The 24,695-nt window shown below is 38.5% G+C and overlaps 1 protein-coding gene across 3 annotated transcripts in view; it reads right to left on the bottom strand.

Moving 5' to 3' along the window:
* Positions 1–20,858: 20,858 nt before the first annotated feature.
* LOC124159310 (rho GTPase-activating protein 1) overlaps positions 20,859–24,695 on the bottom strand; it is a 28,094-nt gene continuing 24,257 nt past the window's right edge. For all 3 annotated transcript variants that reach the window (XM_046535051.1, XM_046535052.1, XM_046535053.1), the window contains one exon: positions 20,859–24,202. In XM_046535051.1, coding sequence (XP_046391007.1) covers positions 24,032–24,202 — 171 coding nt within the window. In that variant the 3' untranslated portion in view covers positions 20,859–24,031. The remainder of the gene's footprint in view (positions 24,203–24,695) is intronic.

Raw genomic sequence — 24,695 nt, 5'->3', positions numbered from 1 at the left:
AAAAGCGCCGGTGACTGGTGAGATTTAAGAAGAGGAGGAGGACGAATTCCTCCTCCCACGCCTCTAGCACGCTCCCCTCTAAAAGAGAGGACTCTCTCTCTAAATGTTGCCAAACGAATGATTCCTCTCGCGGAACGGAGTGATAAAAGGAACAGCTTGTCCAAGGGCCGCGAAAGAGCGACACTCGAAAAATCTCGGATGACAACGGCGAATGGCGGTCGTAAAAAGAATCCCACCCAACATCTCGGCTGAGTGTTTATTCTGCACTTGTTCCGGCATTATTGAAAATTTATCTAATGTTTGTTTGGGCTCAAGAGGAAGGGTTTCCTTTTTAAATCAAACAAAATTACCTACAACGGTAACACTCTCCTTTACAACGGTCATTCCTTGCTATCACTTCACCAGAGTTCTCCAACTGAATGACAAGGCCTAGTCGTTAGGTTCTGGCCTAGTCGGCTGGTCGGCGATCGCCGAGGGCCCCGAGCTTAGGGGGCTCACTACGCTCTATTGTGAAGCGTATATGAAATATGAGATAAAAAATACTCAAATTACCTGAAGCAATTTTTTACAATTAGAAAATAGTACGTTTCATGTAGTTGCTTCATTTAAACATACCAAGTGTAAAAAACATCATATGAAAAATAAATAAAATAAAGTTTGAAGATAATAGAGAAACTTAGGCTATTTTAAAGGGTTATTCGAAAAGGTTATTTCTGAGGTTTTTTAGACTTCATTGCAGTTTCCAGGAACAAATTCACTAAATAAATAGTATAACATTATTATATTATCAAACATTATTAGCTGTAAAATTATATTATTTTATATTATTATATAAATACTATTCATTATATTTTTTCTCAAGAAATTGCAATTTTTAAATTTTTATACAGTTTTTAAGAGCCAGAATAGCGTAAAAATCCATTTCCGATGGTGCAATGCATGCAAAATCCAAAAATTTCCGCGGAAGGACCCCACAGTCCTTCGGTAAAAAGGGCCCCATCATGAGGTCTAGCGAGGGCTCCAAGGACCCCCAGACAGCCCCTGCTGAATGATGTTGAGATACTCCATTTCAATTAAAAAGCATCAATATAATCTAAACCCATAGAGTGTACGGTATAAGAATGAATTCTTTGTGAATTGAAAACTTTTCAATTGTTCAGATAGAGTGATTCGATAGCTAAATATGTCATTAATTTCAAGTAATGCTGATGCCAGGATTCTCGTATTTCCCATTTTTATAGTTAGCGTTGAGTTGAGCGGAGGGTCGAGGAATGGCTGACAGGAGGTGAGTTCCTCCCGGACTGACGATCCTCAACAACCTCATCCAAACTAGGCTCTATATTAAATGTAAAGTAAACAATTTCCGGGCATAAATACCTCTATAAAATCAATTATAAGTTAGCAATCTTCATGCAGGGGCCCAATTTCTTAATCCGGATGAGAATCTGTGAGAATTTGTCAGTAATATACGCTGATAACGACCGTCCAGATGAATATCAATTTTATACCACAAAAACATTATTTCAATTATTGACAAGGGATATACGTGCTATAAATAATTAACATAGGGTTAAAAAGCTATTATTACGTTCAATTAATGTATATCCTCCAACTTTTGCCTCTTTTCACTGTCCCAGCCAATAAGTTATCTTCACTTGTCTACAATATACATATCTATACATCGATGCGTTTAGAAAAACTTTATTCAACAAGGCATTTTAACTTCTAAGCGTAAAATTCCAGTTTTCGCTATATTTATCGATGGATCACCAACCATTAACATGAACAAATGCAAAAATCGACATAAAATAATTACTAGTTTATGAAGATGAAACATACATAAGATCAAAGCTATTATGATAGTACGTCAAAACAGCAGTTCACAAGAATATATTCAATAAATTATCATATAATCTACAGGACGGAGTGATATTTTCCAGCCCTTCGACTCAACTTTCGAGGGCAGCTTTTGGACCGAATATTAGAGGCAGTTTTCGCAAGATAAAAGTAATCAAGATCTGGAATACATATGTAAAATACACAAGTAAAATGCCAGCGATACGTTGCACCGCTTCCAAATTCCTAAGGAGGGTTTCAGTTCCTCCTTAATATTTCAATTTATTTGCTGGGCCCACGTTGAAACAGAAACTAAAGAGCATTCAATTCCTCACTTCATCCCGACAAGCAATCATGGCTTCTTCCTTCATCTGAATTGCTAATGTAAGGCGGAACCTTTGGACAGAACAAGAACCTTATGCAAAAAAATGTAACCACTTACCGACGAAATTCATTTCATTTACCATAGATTATGCGAGACGTGAGCTGCTACACAGCTTAAAGAATTCTTTCGAGGTGAATTCCAGTCCAGCTATCAGAATACTTCGCGGACATTGTTACGTAAAGAGGAAGAAAAGTATTCTTCGTGCGGCCCATGAGTATGTGAATGTTCTTACCAGCAAACTCATTATATTACATTTAAATCACGCCCTAAAGCCCTGTACAAATATAATTCTCATTCTTTAGCTTGCGGATACTAATAGGACCACGTTAGATCAGATTATCGCAATCATCGTTGGCTTATTTTTTAATCCTCTGCTTTGGGGAAGTAGTTTCAAAATCTCCAATGTTCCAAATTCTTTCGCAAAATATTTATTAAGCGAACTGGAAATTTGCAGTGAAGTTTTCTCGGGTTCCACACCGGAAATTTCTTCACCGTAACGTTTTACAGAGAGGTATATAACTTTTACAATTGGTCTCGAAGTGATAGCGAAAAGATCTGGCTGAGAAAGTATTTCAACGCAAGAAATTGCATTCAGTTTACGTAAATTGTACGTAGATTTTCCTCAAAATGAAGGTTAAAAATAAGAATATCAGAATTTCAAACGTAATTACAACCAACTAATGCATATGACTCTACAGTGGTTATATTTCATGATACAACGAACAAAGGGAAAGGTTAACAATTTATTGAGCAATAACGATGTGAGTATAATATGACCGCAAAATACTGAATACTAACTTCAAAAGAATACTTTACGAATGACCGTGGACTATCCCGCATTCAAAATAGTGCACCTCACGTTATGTGAAAAAGTAATTACCACCAGGCCTGAGGAATTTACTCCCTGGTCCAGAGAAAGAGATTTTGGCCTCATCGAGCCAGGTAAAACAAGCAAATCAAATCAAACCAGGGAAACAAAATTGGTTATTTAGGAATACGAAAGGAGAAGATCTATATACTGGAATAGTACAGCAGCAAACAGTCCGAGCCTATCTGACACTGTTTCCAATGGCTTGCTGTACGCCCCCAGGAAAAATGAAATTATACAAACAAAAATCCATAAGAACCCTATAAACAAATGGATTTATATCTGATAGGTTAGGATTGTAAGATTGGGATGTTAAACAGGGTCCAGAATTTTTACACCGGATACCGAAAATATTCAATGCCTAAAATGTACCTATGTTTTGAAACTCGGCCGTTTTTAGCACACCATACGACATAAAACTATACAATAAAAACTAAGTCGGAAGAAAAAAGTATTTTATCATTATTCCAATAATAATTTAATTAGCGACAAAATTATTTGCTCATGGACGCAAGACTATCGTCTGATTTAGGGGATTAATTTTAAATTCTTCTACCGTCTTAGCATTAAAACGAGCACGAAAAATGTTACATCTGCAAAACATTCCCATCTAATATCGTGGACGCCGGATAAAAATACCGAGTCACGCTTTGATATGCCCTTAACGCAAGGTCGCCGATGATAAATAGGAAGGCGGTATCACGTCTTTTATGTTACCATATTAAAAAACAAAATTCCACGGCTGACCTCGCAGTGGGATGGGTACAGTATCAAGGAGTCCAGCGGTCATTCCACATGGGTATGATAATCACAGAGTATGATAATGTAAATAGAATATAGCGATATGAGAATCCGATATAAGGTGGGAGGATACAAGGGGAGGTGGGGAAAGAGCACGGACCAGGCAGCGGGTTTGAACCCTCGGCCAGTGGCCCCTGGAGAACCGAGGTCATGGACCGCGAGATGCACCCTCCCCGAAAGAGGAGAGATTTTATATTTTTTGACCGGCGAAGAGAAGAAAGGGAATTTTTATGGAGAGTGGGAATGGAGGAATGGTGTGGGTAACCGGGTGGACCGGGCGGACTGGCGGTTGGGTTAGGGACGGGTTTGGGAGGTGGAAGAGACGGTCCACACCGCTGGAGGTGTTATTGACCTTGCCACTGATCTATAACTGCCTCGGAACTTATTTTATCCTCACTTCCCCGAACACCATGACCTAGCCGAGGGGCACCATTTTTCTGCGAGTAAAACTTGTACCAAATTCACCAGGGAACGCGCAGTCCGACGCTTAAGCTCAACATAACGCCCAAGGACATTGAGAAGCAAGTGCTTAAAAAAAACCATGATGTATTTCCAATTTTTCAATTTTCTCTCAGAGTCTTCTTCCTGCCAGTGACACTCGATATTGCTCAAATCCTATGGATTTCAAAGTTGCCGCACGAAAAGTTCCTAATCGGTATTCCCGGGCTTAAATCAAGATTCCCTCGTTTAATACGGGATCCAAAAGAGAAGATGAAACATACGTCTGGAAAGAGGATTATCCGCTACCGTTCCACAAATGGACGGTGCGCTAATTTCATGCACACTATTGATACGCCTAATTTTTAGATAGTTGGAGAATATGAAAGTGGAGAGGTAATTAGAGAAAACGATTTCACGATAAACGAAAATGGTTCGAAAAAGGCGGTGTTATTCTCCTTGCCTGAACTGTAACTACCTCGGAACTCCTTTTCTCCCCTCTCCCCCGAACACCTTGACCAAGCCGAGGGACATCCTTTTTCTGCGAGAAAAACTTGTACCAAATTTACCGGGGAACGCGAAATCCGAGTCATGAGCTCAACATAACGGCCAAGGACATTGAGAACCAACAGTGTTTACCCTATTACACGTATTTGGAGTGACACTGACGAGTAATGCCAAAGCGATTTAAATTAAATGAAACATAAAAGAGAAAATATTTCTGATATATCATTTTTAGGTACATAAACATGCTGTTTTTAATTTTACTCTTATTATAATAATTTTTAACTTTGTGAATAATCCTGACTTTTTATTAAATCGTTTAGTTTCTGCAAAATTCAATCGTTTAGTTGAGCAATTAACGACACCTCAAAGCCGATATTTCGGCTCGTGCCACTTTTTGGCTGGGAGGCAGAAGCCGATAACTCGGTCCGCGGTTCTATGAGGGCTAAAAACCAAAATATTTTCCAAATTTTTCCATTTTCTTCAAGAGCCTCCTTCCTGTCAGTTATACTCGATATACTCGTTATACCTTTGCTCGAATCCTAGGGATTTCCAACATTTTTCTAAGTTAACACACGAAAAGTTATCGGTACCCCAAGTGTTATTAAATCACGATTCCCAGACCTTCCGAGTCATATGCCATACCACCGGGCAGCTCAGGTTTTTTTTCAAAGGTCTATTAGCTGTCATAATTTATTTTAGCTCAAATATTATATATTTCTTTCCGTTGAAACCTAGTCCCAAATAAAGTAAGTTTTGAAAAAAGTTTGGTAAACTTTACCGAAATTAGACTTCCATGGATAAGCGTGATGGATGGTAAAATATGGATGGACAACAAATTCGACACCAATAGGTCTAACACGGGATACGAAAAATGATTAAATGTTCGTCTTGAAAGAAGATTCTCCACTATTGGTGAACAAATGGACGGTGCTGATTTCATGCACGTAAGTGACACAACTAAAATTTAGGTCTACGACGAAATTGGAGAGGCAAATAGAGAAAACGACTTCACGATAAACGAAATGGTTCGAAAAATAGAAAGGAATATCCTCATGATCAAAAGCGAGATACGGATGCTAAACACACAAACATACCAGGTTGAGAGGGATTAGTAATTAGAAGTTCCTAAATCAAGTGAGTTAGCGATCGATACGAAAGAATGGAAAACTACAAAAACCAATACTTGTTTGGATAAGCTTAGCAGAATAAACTTAAACTTAAACACTTAAAATTAATCACGGAGTAATAAAATGGCGGCAGTCTACGTGATGAGATAAATTATCCATCCATACTTCTAACAAGGATTAGAGGAAAATACAGATTTTTCTCAACATAGCTCCATCTACATAACACTATGAAAGGGTTGGAAGCATAAATGGGAAATATCAATAAAAAAGAGCTTTAAAATTAGTCATAAGAAGTTAAAATAATAACTCTATATCTAAAATTTAATAAAAAGTATGTTTGAATTAAATTAGCACTTTAAATGCAGTAAATCTTTTCCCTCTCAGCCCAGCTCGTTAATGGAGGGCGATGGCGTTTAGCATATCGTAGAAGGTAAATGAATGTCCATAAATAAACCCCCTTCTCGACGCTAACGTCGCCATCATTGGATGGAGGAAAACATCCATTAACTCCTTTCAATGCTTTTAAATGCACAAAAGCACAACGGGGAAATGAGCTACACCTAATTTTAGGGGAATACTAGGCACGGAGCCAAAATGGGTAAATCGTGAAACGGACGGGCAAAACGCATTTATACATTCTGGTAGATACCCCTCCAGTGCTATTCAACTAATGAGGAGCCGCAGAAGGAAGAGGGGATAATCTGTATCCGGGAAATCGATTGGGTTAAGAGCTACATCTGGCGACTGCGAAGAGTAAGACTACTAGAGTAGTTCTCTAACTCTTTTTTTGTCCAAGAAGAGTATTCGGGAGAATATGATGGTAGGACGATTTCTTAGGAAGATGCAATAATTACGCTTTTCGTGACGAATTACTTGCTCGAGAAATTTGGCGTACTACGAGAAGAGTAAAAATTTGACTGTATCACAAATAAGACGATGTAATCCCAGTGTTTTCTCAGAGATTATTTTTTTGTATTTGAGATACAGGTAAATATTCAACAGGGCATAATATTTCAAGTTGATTGCGTAACTTTTACACTACACACGAAAAAAGATTTTATGAATATTTTTTCTCCGGTTTTCTTTGTATTTCTTTTGCGGAAATTTACGTTAAACTCTTTAATTTATGGTACTACTAAAATTAGTTACTACTTTTAGTAGTACCATGCCTAATTAAATGTTGATGGAGACTTTCGCTGGGTGGTGCAATTAGCAAAGGCGGCGTAGCAAATTTTTCGGGTTGACCTCCGCGTCGATTCATCTTCAATTCACTTTTTCACCTGAAGACGCCAGCTAATTTTCCAGCCATTAAAATTTTCTACGCACATCATGCCTAAATTTAAAAAAATAATTTTCAGACCAATGTTTTTTGGGTGGAAAATCTTTCATATGCGCATGCTACGTTGATTTTACTATCCTCATGATCTTGGTAGTTTTTTTATCAAACTGCTGCGGCAATTTTGATAGTATTTATCAAACTGCATATCTCAAACTGGTTTGGTAAATGCTACCGAAATATTTAATGTTCCACAAGAACCGAAAAGTTCGATGAATCTCATCAGAAACTGATATTTATGACTATTCTTTTTTTCATTGTAGATATGTCACGAATTAAAGACAAAATACGACCGGTCGAGCGAGAGTGATGCTTTTTCTTAAGGAGCGGGACCGATGACCGTTCCAGGCGACGACCTCACGAGGTAGGGGGTTGAGACTTGCGGTGGAGGATGTGGACCTGGTAGAAAAACCTCGGCTCCCATCGCATAACTTCGTCTAACCTTTGACATTTAAAATGGTCAACGAAAAAGAGAAGGAAGGAGATGCGTGAGAGGAGAAAGGTGGGGCTTGACGTGGCCTTTTTACGAGTTTGTTTGCGGAAAAGGGAGAAAGAAGGAAGAAAAACGAAGGAGAAAAGGCTCGGGCAGATGGTCAACGTCTGCTGGACCGCTGATGTGTTCCGGAGATGCCTATTTTCAATGTTTTACCTCTTTCGCGGAGACCGAATGAACATAACAAGGATCCCAGCCGACTTAGCGGCGTTGATTCATCGGGGCAATGCGCAAAAGTTTCGTTCTGCACCTGCACGTGGATACCTTACGTAAACATCTTACATTCAGCTTAAAGGAGTTCATCAATTTTGCCTGATTATAACCACACATGCCTTGGACTTATTCCACTACATTCCACACTAATTTCGGGACGCAACTGGCTTTTTTTCATAAAAATCCGATTATTACAGCTTGAAACAAATTATTGAGATCATAAGGAAAATATTTTAAAAATAATATTAATTGCTTTTTACTTTCACAGACGTCCAGAGAATGGTTACGCCAGATTAATATCAAAATCCCTTTCGACAACTGAAAACAACAGAGACATGCGGAAAAAAAAACATTTTCCAGACCGCAACCTGACCGCATTATGCAGCCCAGAATATTCTCCAAATTTCTCATTAGCTTATCTATATCCTCTCCATTACCGTTTAGTAATCATCCGTGAGGTGAGATGCCTCAATAACAATTTATCGAACTTTCGACGGGTATTCTATTTCGACGGGTTCTATTTTCCCTCTCACCTGATGTCGACATTCCAAACTGAAACTAAACAATCGCGGGGGGAAAATAACGTAAACGTGGGTTGATAAAATTCAATATTCAGGTAATATACATATATCATACCGTCGATTTCGAACCTCGATCACGAGATTTAAAATGTAGATAATAAACATAATTCAATCTTGATTAGGGATCCAATATTAAATCTTCAGGAATACCTTTTTAAAAAAATGGGGCTCAAAAAATTAACCTCAAAAGACCTCTAGTCCAGTGTTCAATGGAGCGGAGGAAAAAATGACTGACGCCATAAATATCAGCTTGCCGGAAATCACGAGGCCGGATTCGTTTACCTTGCCGAAATTTCAGAGTAAAACACCTTGAATTGAGAATCTAAAATCTATAAAGAAGAATTTAGAAAGGGAAAATTCACCACATATAATCTTCACAAGTATCAATACACAGTAATTAGTGTAAACCTTCCATAAAAGGCATTTCACAGTAAGTAAAGGGGACGCCTGACTTCTGCATAAACACTTCACTTTTATTTTACTATGAAAGAAATAGTCGGACAGAATATTTTCACATCTAATTAACGATATGGATGGATATATAATGGAATTATCCAAAAATTCATCATGATAAGCGGTAAATATATGATGCCAAGGTCACAAAATTTCGAAAAACAAACTTTTCACCACAAGGGCATAGTGTGTAATGAATATAAAGTTCCTACGAGAAGTGAAGCCGAATTAGGTTAACATGTATCACTCCATAATACCCACATAAGAAGAAGAATGGAGTCGTAATCATAACGTCGCCGGGGTACATCTGAATTCTATTTGATTCGAATGTATCATTTTATCTTGAGCCATAAGAATGTGAGTCTTCAGAAGGCCCGACCTAATCCTTTACTGAACGCAACCTTGGTGCTACTCTCACAAATTGCTCACGGTAATTTCTTGAAATAGTTTGGGGATTTCCACGCAATTCCATTTCCCACGCGAGATAAATCGTTCCCTGGAGGACTCAAATACTAGCAAAGTACCTCCTCGAGGTTCCGCGATGAAATAGAGCTGGAGGGAATCGGACCGGCGCCCCGTCACAACGTAGAAGCACAAAACCCCTTTACCCTAAATAATTTTCCACATACGCGCCAGTTAGGAGCTTTCACAAAGTGCATTTTAGCAATAAAACAGGGAATAACAAACGAGCATGATTCAGATGCGACTTCAGTGCCTTAAGTAGTGTCCTTTGTCGGGTTCAGGAATTCTGGATTCGTGCCTGCACAAATAAATCATAAACCGCATTCATGTACCATTAGAAGATACGAAAGAAAACCGAATCAACTAAAATTCGACTTATATAATGTTTAAAATTAAAAAAAAACTGTATGCTATGGTAGACAATTCACCAAATAATGAGGCATATATGAACGATATGTTTCAAGTAACAGCAAGTACCACAAAGCCAGTAGTTACCTAGACGAATGTGATACAGAAAAGAAAACTGAAATATACAACACCACATTTTCATTGACAACAGTCTTCACCAACAAAAAATACATCCTAGGATTGGAATTATATGTTGAAATAAAACTCTATCGATAAATCACAGTGTGACACAAATTAATTCTGCCGGTATTCCTAAAGAAGAGAAACGTCACGGTTCGTCTTTTTCAAAAATATATTTATCTCCTAATAATCGACCACAGCTACCCCAATTGTTTAGCCTTAACTGGCAATTATCACGAAAACTTCATTATCAAACCGCTTAAAATCACTTACCAATTTTCCCCCGATTTTCCAATACCTAAGGCCAAATTTCTGATGTAATTCATACGCGAGCGAAAAGGGTTAGAGATTTCTTCTCTCATGAAGTCATAGCCATCAATGATAGAAAGCATTTTATATGAGTCACCAGTTATCAAAACATTTCTACCATGGGCAGACTTTTCTAAAGACTAAGATGCTTTTTACATGCGCAAAAGTGACTCAAGGAATAAAAATATATGAAGTAAACAACAGTAGAAATATTCATCGAAGAGTAGGTAATAAACAAAATTCGATTTCAGTCGAATTGCACACCTTGTAGATAAATTTCAGCATCCCTTATATTAGCTAAATGAAAGTATACACGGGGAAGAAAATATCATAGCAGGGGTTGAACTTCGAAATCGATTAAATGTCAGGAAAATGCTTTCGGGAACACAGGAGGAGCAAGCGCTAGAATACATTCCGCAAAACCCACCTCTGTCTCCTTGTCCCCACTAACCACTAACCACGCCCCATTCCCCACCAGCAAGACCCTAAATAAAAGTAAATAAAAAGTAAACCCTGTGCGTTACACGGTTCCCTGGCCCTTCGCCTCCACGTCACAACGCTTCCAACCCCCTCCCGACGACAGTTTTCCTCACAGGATGTTACACCCACGCTGAAACCCAGATTCCACACCCCCGGAGACGACATCCCTCCTCCGACGAGACCGAACGAAAGGTGTTGCTGCACCTGAAGGGTTGGAAACCCCCACTCCCGGGTGCGGCACGCCCCATCGCCCCCTGCAAGGCGAGGTTCGTGTCCCTTTATAAGGGACTGCACGGGGCGATAGGAGCATCAGTCCACCACCACCTCACTCACGACAGCACTACAGGAGTACTCACCCATTGGAGACCTCATAGTCGCAGGTAATTCCTCCGAGTCGGGCGGTCCAGGAAAGCCTTCCACGGCGGGAAAAGGAGACGCGGTCTTCCTGTCTTCACCCCGGTATCATCCAGAATCCCTCTCACGTTATCTTAACATTTGCAGGCCACGCCACACCTTTCCGAAGTCAACATGAAGAACCTCGTCTCCGTCATCCTCATGGTATATCTCCTGCGTCTTCCCCTTGCCCTGTGCATGGACATGGACGAAGAGAAATATCTTGACAAAGAGGTGAGTAATTTTTTATTGGTTCCTCAATGATGGCGAAAAATAAATTTCTGGGATGGTAATACTTAGGAAAAATTAATTTCAACCCGTGCAGAGTGTTCATCATTATACTCAATCTTACAGCTCGTTGGAAAGTTTAAAGTTTGCTATTATGAAAAGGTGACACAATTCAAGGATCTATGCTTACATTAAAATTAAAAGTTTCAACTCTAGGTTTTCCATACCGGAAAATTTGGCATCACAGTATTCTCTAGTGAATATCATGTTGAGGACTTCATTCAATCGTTAACAATTATTTCACCAATTATTGTTAACTCCTGCTATTACCCATCGGATTTTAATTTTCTGGACCTACAATCATTAAGGTACATACCATGATGTATGATTAATAACAACCAATATAATAAATTAGTACAATATATAATAATTTAAATATTATAATTTCCCTGCTTGCCTGAAAAACACATTATTTAAAAAATATTATCGTAAAAATCTATTTAGAAAACATATTTCACTATCATTCTAGATCCGGGATATGGATTAATTTGGCGACAAATTATTTATATAGCATCAAAATACAATATAATAGCTTTTGAAGCAACGAAATTGCTAGGCTAGTGCATAGTGAGGAAAACTCACGTCATACCTAATCTGATTAAATCTTAAATTGGAGGAGTGGTAACTGAATCTTCAATTACGATTAGCCCAAAAAACAATTCCATAACGCAAAACCAGAGAAAAAACCTTTATGCAACAAATTCACATAGTAATAATCTCTAAATAATCTTTTATAGACTACGAAAAGTAATTTCACTAACGTTCATGCTAATAGTTTTCGCTTGGCTGGTGAGTTTTTACCAAAATTCCAAGTTAATCAATAGTCATTTAACTCTTCATCTATTCCCGACAAGGCAGGGGGCATTCCACATGTGGTAAATAATGCATTTTTCTGAATTTCAATTATTAATATTGCCGTATATCAGAGTATTTTGTGCTCAACCACTTATCGATTACCTTATAAGCCTCATTCTATATTTCAACGATGCTACCGCCATAACTTGTCGTTTGTAAGCGTTGACTTGAGGACCTACTACACAATAGAATCACGCTAACAATTATTTGCATAGATAGAAATTTTTCAATCTACTTTTTCATAAAATAACACCCACCACATGCAGCGACACTTATTTTTTCTCTCCATTTCTTCCCCTAACTATAACCGTAGGTTACAATGGCCTCCCACCATAAAAATTTAATCTTTTTCAGTAAAGCTACGTAAATTTCCTCCTTATGTTCCATCTTCCCCATCTTTAAATGTTACCTTCCAAATCACGTTGATGTAATTTCATGCACAGTTAAGTAAAATCGCAGCAACGCAAATTTAAATGGTACATAACTCAGAAAATACTACGGAAAAAATACGATAACTGAATATTCAATTACGATTAGCCCAAAAAATTATTCCAAAACGCAAAACCAGAGATATAACCTTTAAACAACAAATTCACATAGTATAATAATCTCTCCATGCCCGTGGGGACACAGGATCTTCATCGGCATCTTATTTCAATGAACAACGAAATTTAGTCAAATAAGAGCTAATTCCGAATTGTTTCAGAAATATGATTGGGAACTGATTGGATACTAGATGATATTTTAATTATTATGATAAAGCATGGGATTAAAGGCAAAAAAGGAAATTTAATAAATTAAAAATCCCTTTTTAACCACTAATTACGGTTCTTATCGGTTATGGGTTCTTCGCCTATGCCTATCTTATCCATTTTAAACATTAATCGTCCTTTTTTGCAAAGATCATTTTTCTCCTTTTATTTCTTTCGTCATTTTCGTATTCTTTACTTCATTGTGCTGTTAACGTCTCAATATTTTATCACCCACGTCGCGTTTCTTCAAAATAATATCTTTGCCCCCCAGTCTATGTCTTCCGCATAGCAAACGACCATCCTCACGAGATAGTACGATCTTAAGCTCCTTCCAGATCAATCTCATAGCTCCAAGCAGATAGCCCTAAGCACAACGAATACTCTGTGCCCTATGGGAGCTAGGCCGCCTCCCGAAGTTTTCCTGCATGCAAAAACTGCCTCAGATTCATTCGATTACATATTCCTCTATGCTGATTATAATTGAAGCGCTAAGAGATTTGAAACGTGGTGAATAGCTGAATACAGTCGTGAAATTAATTATTGCTCTTTTCAGTCTCATTAGCATATGTGTAGTGAACTTATGAGGCCGCGAAAATTAATTCCTTCATAACAAATCATGCAGTGAAGTTAATTCAGAGAGAAACAATAGGAAATTAGGCACAGCGAAGTTACATATACGGCGCAGAAAATTTAAGAATTTGTTGCATTATATTACGTCAAAGATTAACCCTCTCCTCCATGAATCTGGTAAGCCACCACCTCCTGGGACCTCCCATAGCTAATACACATCCAGCTACGTCCTTGGTTCCATTTTCGCTTATTTAAGTAAAAATAAACAGTTCGATCATTCAAATCCATTACTCCATCCACTTCCCCCGCAGTACGCCCGGGAAATCGCGCAGTGGCTCACCCAGCTGGCATCGAGGGGCGCGGAACACCCTATTCCCACGCACAAGAGGAACTCCGAGCTGATCAACTCGCTGCTCGGCCTGCCCAAGGTGATGAACGACGCGGGACGAAAGTGAGTCTCCGGGCAACGCAGCCAACCCCAACGGCCAACACCGTCAACCCGCTCCGGAGGACGCCGCCGGAGACCTCTTCTCAAAAAATAAAATGTGTCGACGCGACGCCCGAAGGAGCATGCAACAGTCTGATTCCAATCCATTCTACACAAGACTCCACTATGAATGACTACAGCCAATCCTTAAATTTCCCTTTAAAACCCTCTGTCCATATTCGCTGTAACCGAAATATATGTATTGATTTTATTATACACTAGAGCGAAATAAAATTTTAACAATTTCAAACTAATTACCAAGATTGTCCGTCTTATTTTTGCAAAAAAAAACTTCCTTCGTTCCTCTCACAAATGGGACCCTGCAAAACTGCCACGTCCAAAATCCATGGGTCGGTAATGGAGTCATCGCTTATTCTGTCTTTTTGATGGAGAAGCATGGGAAGAGCCAATACTCATGCGAAATAATCGTAAATCCAAGGCTGAGTGAATTTATGCTCGGATGGCCGCCTAAAAAAAAGGTTCTTCGCTCACGTAGATGCAGAGACATCTTCCGAGATATCAGATCGCTCCTTTGACATTTGACATTCTCAGGCATTTTCGGCATTCTCTTACCAGAATGCGAATAAAAAAATCCAAGGTTACCTCTCAATCAGAAGATATGAGAAAAAGCATTAAGTGGTTTCAATAAAATAACTGTTGCGGCAACTGAATACTTCTATTAAACCGTACTTGCAAAGCTTGAGATTCTCTTCCAAAACACCCAGCCCTCTTGCCAACCAAAATTAATTTTCTCTAAATGTCAGGGTTTTTCCCGAAATTTAAATGCCTCATAAATCCAAGATAGTCCCAATACGGTGCCTTTATCAATCCAAGGTTGACACCCAAACACGGACTTAGGTTCACACTCGGCCGCAGACCGTGGATTTGGGGCGAGTGTGCCGTCAAGCAGAGCCAGAATCGGGACTCAAGCTGTTGATAAAATTCGATTTCGCTAGCAGGCATTGAAAGCAGGCGATGATGGAAGCAGGGCTCTGGTTATAACCGGTAGCTTTTCTAAGGAGAAGTTTGGGCATCAATTTGAAGTTGGAGTAAACATAACTATTATTTTCCAAATTGACGAATTTCATAATTTTATCGAGGAATTTCTATACCCACGAATACCTGGCCTAAGGAAAGGCTGTAAATTGTATTTTAAGCACACTTTAGGGCGAAAAGATGACTATAGAACACCACGAATAGTGAGTGAAAATGTTCACGGTTAGCCAACTGAAGGACGTTGTCCCACCTGTTTTAGATGCTCAAGCACTGCAACGCAATTTTAGCAGACTTGGCTTAAAAGAATATTGACAGAGAGATCAATGGTACATTCTTCCATGAATGGTGCCTTCATTGGGGGATCGGGTTGGCGTGGTAGCTACAGTGCTGAATTTCCGTCCATTCGGTCCGGGTTCATATCTCGGCGGTGGCAGAGATTTTTTAGAGGTTGCCCAATCCTTGATTGAGTGTCTACTGGAGGGCACTTCAAGTGTAGCACACCGTCCGTTGGGTGGGACGTTAAGCCGTGGTCCCCTTGGCGCCTTTCGAGAGGAGTAGGCTAATGCCGACGCAGGGTTTCTCTCCACACTTCCCTCTCTACCCTTTCTTCACGGCGCAAATACACACAGTATTGACTGTGGCCCCGCGCACGGGCGACTTTTTAGTTGCCGCAACTAAATAATTGCGTCCGGATATATTCCGAGGGTGAGTAAACTGTTGCCGGCAGGAAGAGACCACGAGGGTTTTTAGCAACTAAATAGTTGCTTTGAAAAACTTGCCAACGCGCGAGGCCCCTAATAATCGGTCGCCTCCTCCAAATACCATATTCCTGGTGCCTTTATTACAATAGGGTGGTTTCCTATATTTTTTTTTATTTATTTATTTATTTCACACACCACCGAAAACAGCACTGTTCGGCCTTTACATCGGGGTTGATAACATTTAACAATCACAAACAACCATGCCTAAATCGAAATATTGCCTATATATTTTAATGCCTAAATCGAAATATTATTACTCCTGAAGTATGTATTTCACCCTTTTAGATTTTTAAATGACGATATCTATTTTTCGCGATTCGATGAAAAGCGAAAATTTTCAAACGCGCGAAAACGCGACGGCTAAGTATGAATGCTGGGAAAAGCAGGTGTGACGTAAGTCTGGTTCCCGCTGCCGCCGTGTGAGGTGACCTTGGGGCGAGGATATCAAGGCCATAGATAGATAGGCCATAGATTCTATCTATGGCAATGGAGGATATGTGCGCCGTAGCGATGCAGGCCGCTAGTCGGTAGCGCTTGGCTTAAATAAGGATTATTAATACCTTATCAAACGAAGGAAACTTTCCGACCATAGCTAGTTTTAATAGGTGATCATTAAGAGATGTGTCCCTGAAGTCTGTGCCTCATGCATACATTGGTCATCTCAGACGATGTAAAACTCCTACCTACTCGTGTAGAATCTAGGTCCCAGTGACGTCACGAGGAGTGGCATCGCATGGGCGCCAATCTGGCCTTTTTCAAATGCAGTTAAAATTGACCAATAACATTCGTCTAAACTGGGATTTCTAAAACAAAATAATTTTTATATTATGAATACACTAATGGTGGGCAACGAATCGCAAGCATGCCTCTCGTTTTCTTCGATGAACTGCCCTACCCTACTGGAGGAACTACCCTATCTGAAGGCGTCGTCGTTTCTTCCTTGATCTGATCCTCCCGCCCTACCCTGAAATCACAGATCCCTTTATTTATCCATTATCCCTTCTGCGGGCATTGGTGTTCCCGTAAGATGTGGTCGAATGCCCTCGCGCAGTGATGCATTGTCAATGAAAACCTTTGAATGAGTAATTTTCAGTCATTGAGAGCGTCTGCTTATTAGCTCTTTCATCTCCAGTCCCATACGTGCCCTACGCAGTGGCGCCGACTCCATGGGGCCTGAGCCCCCTCAAATTCATTATAGGTGTGAGGAAAAAATGTGTCAGGCTTGCTAATTTTCCCCGGAGTGTCCAGAAATCGAGATTCGAGTTATCAGGGTTCTTATGTTTATCATATGACTCTTCTAAAATGCTTAAAAAAACTCACAACTTATAAAATTTCTCGGGGCAAGATCCCGGTTTGGGCCCCCCCAATATTTTTTGTAAGTCGGCGTCCCTGACCCTACGACGAAATTTCCATTACCGAAATCCCAAAAACTGAAATTCCCCAAAATGATGCATGTCTACCACGCCGAAAATTTAGTGGAAAATAGAAACGCTAAAACTAAAAGTACATAGACGAAGCGAGACGAGGCAAGAAAGGTGGTTAGCCCCGGGCACATTTTTACGGAAGCGGGTTCTCCTTTTTAGCTTTTGATTACTGCGAAGCTACCTTCAGCGCTCTTGTCAATAATAGGGTGGTTTCCTGTTATTTTTTTATTGCCTAAATCGAAAGATTATTTATTACTCCTGGAGTACGTATTTCACGCTTTTAGATTTTTAAATGACGATATCTATTTTTCGCGATTAAATGAAAAGTGAAAATTTTCAAGAGCCTAAAAACGCGACGGCTAAGAATGAATGCCGGGAAATCTCCGTGTGACGTCGTTCTGGTTCCCGCTGACGCAAGTGAGGTGACCTTGGGGCGAGGCTCTGAGCGCTGATACGACGCAGGATGCAATAAGGATTACTAATTCCTTATCACACAAAGAAAACTTTCCGACCTTAGCCTGTTTTAATAGGTGATCATTAAGAGATGTTTCCCTGAGCTCTGTGCCTCATGCATGCCTTGGTAATCTCAGACGATGTAAAACTCCTATCTACTCGTATAGGAACTAGGTCCCTGTGACGTCACGGGGAGTGGCATCGCATGGGCGCCAATCTGGCCTTTTTCAAATGAGGATAAAATTGACCCTTGCCATTCGTCTAAACCGGTATTTCTAAAACCAAATAATTTGTATATTATGTATACACTAATGGTGGGTAACGAATCGCAATCAATGCCTTTCGTTTTCTTTGGTGGAGGAAACTACCCTATTACACTCAGGCGAAAATACTGAGGTTTACTGCAGCCTCTAATAATGCACGAGTATTCTAACGACGCCGCTCTACGTCATTATTTCAGCATGGCGCAGACACTTAAAAGCCACTGTGTAATAAACTCTTCATTTAGACTATGATCATCTGGGCATAGCCAGGGATTTCGCTTCTCAGGACCACCTACCACTGACGGTTACCCCTACTTCAAGAGTTTCCCCTCGGATTTTTATTGGAACTTTCCTGGAATTAAATTATGAAATTTGCGTATAGTACTGCAATTTTTGACTAATCGAGTAGCCAAACTTCTATGATGATGGAGGACATGGGGGTCACGAATCTTCTTGTACGTCACCCCTCCCTTCCCTACCCCCACCCCGGGACACCAATCAGGCAACACACTGCCTGATAAAAAAAGGAAAACCTCATGAAAAATGGACAAAAGAAGTCTTATCCACGATTTAATACACAGCAGAAACAGCACGTGCCCTTATTAAAACCTCATTAAAACGCGCGCCGGCCGGATGAAAGCAAGTTCCATACACTGCATTTCTAGTGGCATGAGCAGCTTGCAAAACATGCTAAGATCATCCAGTATTTCAATAGTAGCGATGAAGAATACAATTAAATAAGGTAGCTATAAGCCATCACCGTTTAATTGTGACTATATTGTTACCGACGACTACCAACGGACTCCGCTCCAGCGTTGCTTCTCTGCCATGTTTCTCCATAGAAACTATACATGTTTCGATTTTTTCACTCAAAATTCGAAAAAAATTGAATAAGAAGATATTGAGGGCATGATAAAAGAGCTTTATCATAAAATCAATGATTTCACCACGAATGGTTTCCACAGTGCCAAAACACCAGTTCAAATATGGCGCTACCGAGTCTTAATGCAAACTGAAAATAGGTAATGAAACCGAGTAATGTAAAGTACAGCCATTAAATCTCATTAACAGCAGTCAATAGGGCGATTCTTTGTTCCTGATAGTTCCTAATGAAAATTCCAAAAATATGTAAGTATGACTTACAAATACGGCTAGAGGCCATAGAAACTACATTCATTAGGCCTTAGTTGAAAATGAAAAATTCAACGACACACGATTTTGAGAAATTAAATACCATCCATTGCAATACCTTTCTTAAAGAACCCACGGCCACCTGACATCTAAAACCATGAACATACATGTGTATGTTCATGTACAAAACTATAATTGCTCAAACATTCCACCCTGATAGCATTATTTATCACAACAACGCTCATGCTGAGAGATGATATCAGTATATACCTTAAAGTACCAGCGTAGATCCATAAAACCAATCTTGGTCTGAGCTTCAGAATGAATGGACAATTTCAAGAGACCACGAAAAATCAGCAAATGACAAATGAATATCAATGTAAAGAATAAAAACGGGCGGTGATTCCATTGAGTTAAAACCGTTAATTGAACTGATGGTTCTCGCCAACTACTACAAATAAAATTAAAACAATCCACTCCACCAATATATTTTCCTATAATTTCTAAATATGCTAGCCACATTCTACAATGAAATCTTTCAAAGCAAAACCTCCCTAAGCTAGCAAACGTCGATAAACTCACCTTTTATGCATTTCAGTGGCTGCTCACATATGGTGGAGAAGTTCCATTCCTTTAAATTGAAAAACAAAAATACTCTCTCTCATGGATACTTAAACTTCTATAGAAGTAGAAGAACTATAGTTTAATTTTCCATCCCCCACTAGACACAGCTGCGATATTTTTCAAATTTTGTCAGCAATGTCATGGAATCCTTCCTTACGACCAGTGCTACTCCACAGGACTCAATTTTTCCCTCTCACATTCATGTGTCAAGCATATAGTATGAGCACGAATAGATCTTTACCTAATATTATCAAGGTCATTCCTCAGTTAATTGCCATGAACTAGTTCGGAAAATTCATGAAGTGGGTACTAATATAATTTACCATGCACAATAATTTCATATTGTCATGAATCAAATAAGATCAACTGAGAGACCATACCATCAAATCTTTGCCCTTCCATAGTTGTTTCATTATAGAAGCTGATACAAATTGTATATCTTTAAGAGAATAAATGAAAATATTAATAAATTATCACAAATACATATAGATAAAACCACTATTTTCCAGCACAAGTTTAAGCAACTGGAAATAATCCTTTGCAAAAGTAATCCTTGGATATAATCCCCTTCATGGAATTTTAAGGCAACTAACATGATGATTCAAGAAGCAAGAATAGCTGAAGGTGAAAAAGGTTTTAGCACGAAGCCATAATTGCAGGGGCGCCGACTTATAAAAAATATTGGGGGGCCCATCGGAGGTCTTGCCCCAGGAAGAGGTTAAATTCAAAGTGTGTCGCAGCACCGAAACACTATCATGATTCACACCACTTGATTCAGATAACTTGCTTAACCTTATAATTATTTGTTTTAACACATTGCTGAATTTATTTTAAAAGGTAACTATTGTCAATTGGAAATAAAAATTACCAATATATTTTTGTGATTTCACAAAGCATAATATAACTTAATTATTTTCTTGAATTATTAAGGGGCTCCTCTCCCCCCAAACAAATCTTTGAGGGGGCTCGGGCCCCCTCAGGCCCCATGGAGTTGGCGCCACTGCATAATGGGCAGGAAGCTGAAGAAATTAAACAAGAGAAAGGTATTATTCACAGAAATATATTCATTAATGAAAAGTTATTTCATATATGTGAGGGATATTAATGATGTTCTTGTGTCCATGCAGATTCAGGTATTTTCATCAAATTAAGTATTCTAAGCCATTTAGGTCATTACGTGTACCAATACCAAGACTCAGAAGATATTCCTGAATCCACAAGCACTCAAGATAAACTGCCGACCAGCGGTAAGTAGAGCAGTCCTCTCCCTTGTACAAGTATCCACGAAAATGACACTGCAACAGGAATGATAGGACGGCCATGCCACTCAAGATGACTTGACACTTTCTGAGCTCACCACTTGTGCTCTCACTTTAAAAAATGGCAAAAACTAACCGTAAAAACTTCGAATTCACACACATTCATACACTGGATAATTTTTTAAAGTACTCCCTGATTGTCTGCACCACCTTTCATTTTGCAGCTCACCATAAGAAGCAGAAACAAATACTATTCCAACCCTGTATTAACTCCTACACTTCTCACGCACTTCGTTGTTCTCTTCCAACTCACTTTCAAGGTTATAGGCCAATGTACAGCAACAAACATTCCCCAAAGTACACACAATGCACAGATCATGAATATCAACCTTCTTATAATCTACAAAACTTATCACAGGTTGAACTTGTGCACGCACTAATTAAGAGATGTTGGAGGTAAGCATGATAAACATTTAGGTATACAGAAGTAATAATAAGATAACAGCATGCTAGACAGCACCATTTGGATACATTCAACTGCTTTTCACTGTATTTCAAAATGGCTTGGAATGCAGAAGAAATTTACTTATGAAAGACAGCATAACATAAGGATTTACATGGAATGAAATTTTAGAGTTACACACATAGTTTCATCGGAAACAAAAATTTCAAAATTCTATCAATGATTGTTAGCACAAGCACTGAATAAATATTAGCTTAATGTTTAGCAAACAAATGGAATTGCCATCATGTGGTAAATAGCTTTCCATAAAATGATATGTAACATACTTACAAATCATATCACACAATTACCAAATCTATTGTGGATCTGATAAGCCATTCCACATGGCAAAAAGAATTTAATTAAATTAAGAGATAGAGAAACAAGATTCAAAGGTACATAAAGCATTACTTCTGTAGAGACAAGATGAACACCACTAATTACAAAGACAGATAATAACTGAGCCTCTTAATGACAAAGCTCATTCAAAGCTCCTCCTTTTTTCAAGCTATACAATCATACAATGCACTTGGTACACAAACTCATTCTAATACATTTTATATGATACATGAACAAAGATATATCATGGGAAGCATTCTTCCAATAACTGGAATGCAATAAATACACTGAATTTACAATCCTTTTGCATTTGCATAATTAATTCTTTCCATAAAATATCTCTCTCGCAAAAGAAAGGAATAAAAAGGTAACATGGTAGTATGCAGAGTAAATAATAATAAAAATAATGATTTGGAAAATATTCTTACTCGATACTTTCAGTCCACATAAAATAATAGTATTATATCCTTAATTCCATGTACTATACAATCAATAAACTATTAAATGAGTTTTACTCCACTCAGAGACTTTATAATCACACATGGTTATTGACTAATCAAATCCAAGGATTTGAAACTGGCTAAAAATAAGGCTTAGAATCTTAACAAAGAAAATTTTGTGCATTTCGAAGTTCATGTGCAGCTGTCATCAACCTTTTGCAGCAAATGCAAAAAGAGGAAATGCAAAACACACTATCACAATTTCAATACATCATTTTTTCTGATAATTCTAAAACAGTTACAAACTTTCCAAATGCCTAAACATTAAATTCATCAAATTCCTCAACATCAGTTAGTAGATAAGACAAAATATATTGCATAAAGAGTATGAATGTTCATAATAATCTGATATTTTTAAATTCTTAAAAGTTTTAATGACAAATGCTCATCAACAAATGGACATTTTAGGATTCATTATGAATTCAAAGATCACCAAGGTCTGTTGTTAGATTCAACCCTAATGCCATTTCCACAGGGGCTTCTCATTATTTTGAAACATGAATTACCATCACCATGTGAGCATCTTTGGTATTAATTTTTATCTTTTAAAATTGATACTGGTACTATATTAACCATTAATGGCTTTGGGAAACATGTGTCCTGCACATGTAGACCAATACCCCATCCATATATACACCGCATTATAATGCTTTGACTAAGTGCAACTGCTCTGGTAAAGTTCCAAATTTACAAGTAAATCCATTGTTTGACCCCAAAACTTCCCTCCATTACTGGGCTATAAAGCATATCACCACATCCATTTCATCCTCCAAACTTCATGGACTGAGAACTGACTTGAGGTAAACATTAATAAATTTCAGCAGAAACTTCAACAGCTAAGTGTTGTCCATTTCATGAGCTAGCCATCATGCAAATTGCTTTAATTTGACCTTCGAAGAGCCACCTAATCCTGACAGCAACGACACTCCATTCACTGCAAGGACGTAACTATACAACCTCAATGATATTAATAATATATTTCTGGTAGTAACAAAGAAAAGTGTCACCAGTACCAGCCTAACATAGGCTTATAACAAAGGATGGAGCAAAATTTTAATAACTATTACAAATATGAGGATTATATGCTGTAGAAATGGATAATCAAAATTTGGGTGAAATATTAACTATTTTCATTACCAAGGACTGTCCTACAACATTTCTGGACAATATCTAATTTAAGAAGGCTTTGCGATTCAGTCTTGATGATGCTGGCAATTACTTCCAACTATTTCTCAAATATTCTTATGGTGCAATAAACAAACATTTCTGATATTCAAATACTAAATGGAAAACTATCTCATGTCAAAAGTCACTGGCATAAAAATGATATTACAAAAGAGCCTTCACAACAGGAAGCAGGTTTGCTCAGTGAGGCAAATGCAAAATGCACATATTCACCATCAGTTCCACCCACTTGGCGAACACCAGATTTGTTAAAAAATGCATCCAAGAAACAGCAAAACACCATTTTTGCTGCCACCTTGTGCTTTAAAGAGAATTCTTATGTTTGGCATCAACTACAGTCCTTTTACTGCGCTTACAAAATCCTCATCTTCCAACACCTTCCATAGAAATTAGACATTTGTCTTCCTAATCCCCATAATAATACGGGTTGGGCTAGATGACAAATATTTCATCCTGATGAGAGAGCATAAATTCAGTGAAGGCATTGATTGGACCAATAGCAGAAAGGGAGAGTTGATCAGATTGGGACCACACCAAGTTCGGTCCAAATACAACTGCCAGATTTGAAGAAGTCATTTTATTGAGGTCACATCGGTCCATTACCTAGAATATGGAAATCAAAATTTAAATGCCAGCAAAAAAATCAAAACTCAAAGGTAATACAATACTATAAAATTTGTAGAAAATAACCATTTATGTGGGCAGAGGAAAAACATTTGCTAAGTTAACCTTTAACCTTCATCAAAAAAGGGACCTCTCATTCCCACTTATTGTCATTTCTTGCTCCTTCAATGATGATGGTTGGTGGATAGTGATGTTAGGACCATTTACCTTTCATCGTATATCCCTTTTTGACGTACTAGCCAACCCCACTTTTTCTGAGCAGTATCTATAATAAACTTGATTGTTTCTGGCTTTACTTTGTGAAAATCCATTCTTAATAATAAAACGTTATTGTACTTTTCCACACGATTTAATTAATACGACCGGTTTCGTCGCAGAGGCGACATCATCAGGTACAGAATCCGTTATAATAACAGTTATTTTGTTCTTGTTTATCTGGTTGCTATTACGTTGGTAGGGGAGGGTTGCGTTG

The sequence above is a fragment of the Ischnura elegans genome, chromosome 5 (assembly GCF_921293095.1).
Source record: "Ischnura elegans chromosome 5, ioIscEleg1.1, whole genome shotgun sequence".
Lineage (NCBI taxonomy): Eukaryota > Metazoa > Arthropoda > Insecta > Odonata > Coenagrionidae > Ischnura > Ischnura elegans.
This window is presented reverse-complemented; position numbering and strand designations above follow the sequence as displayed.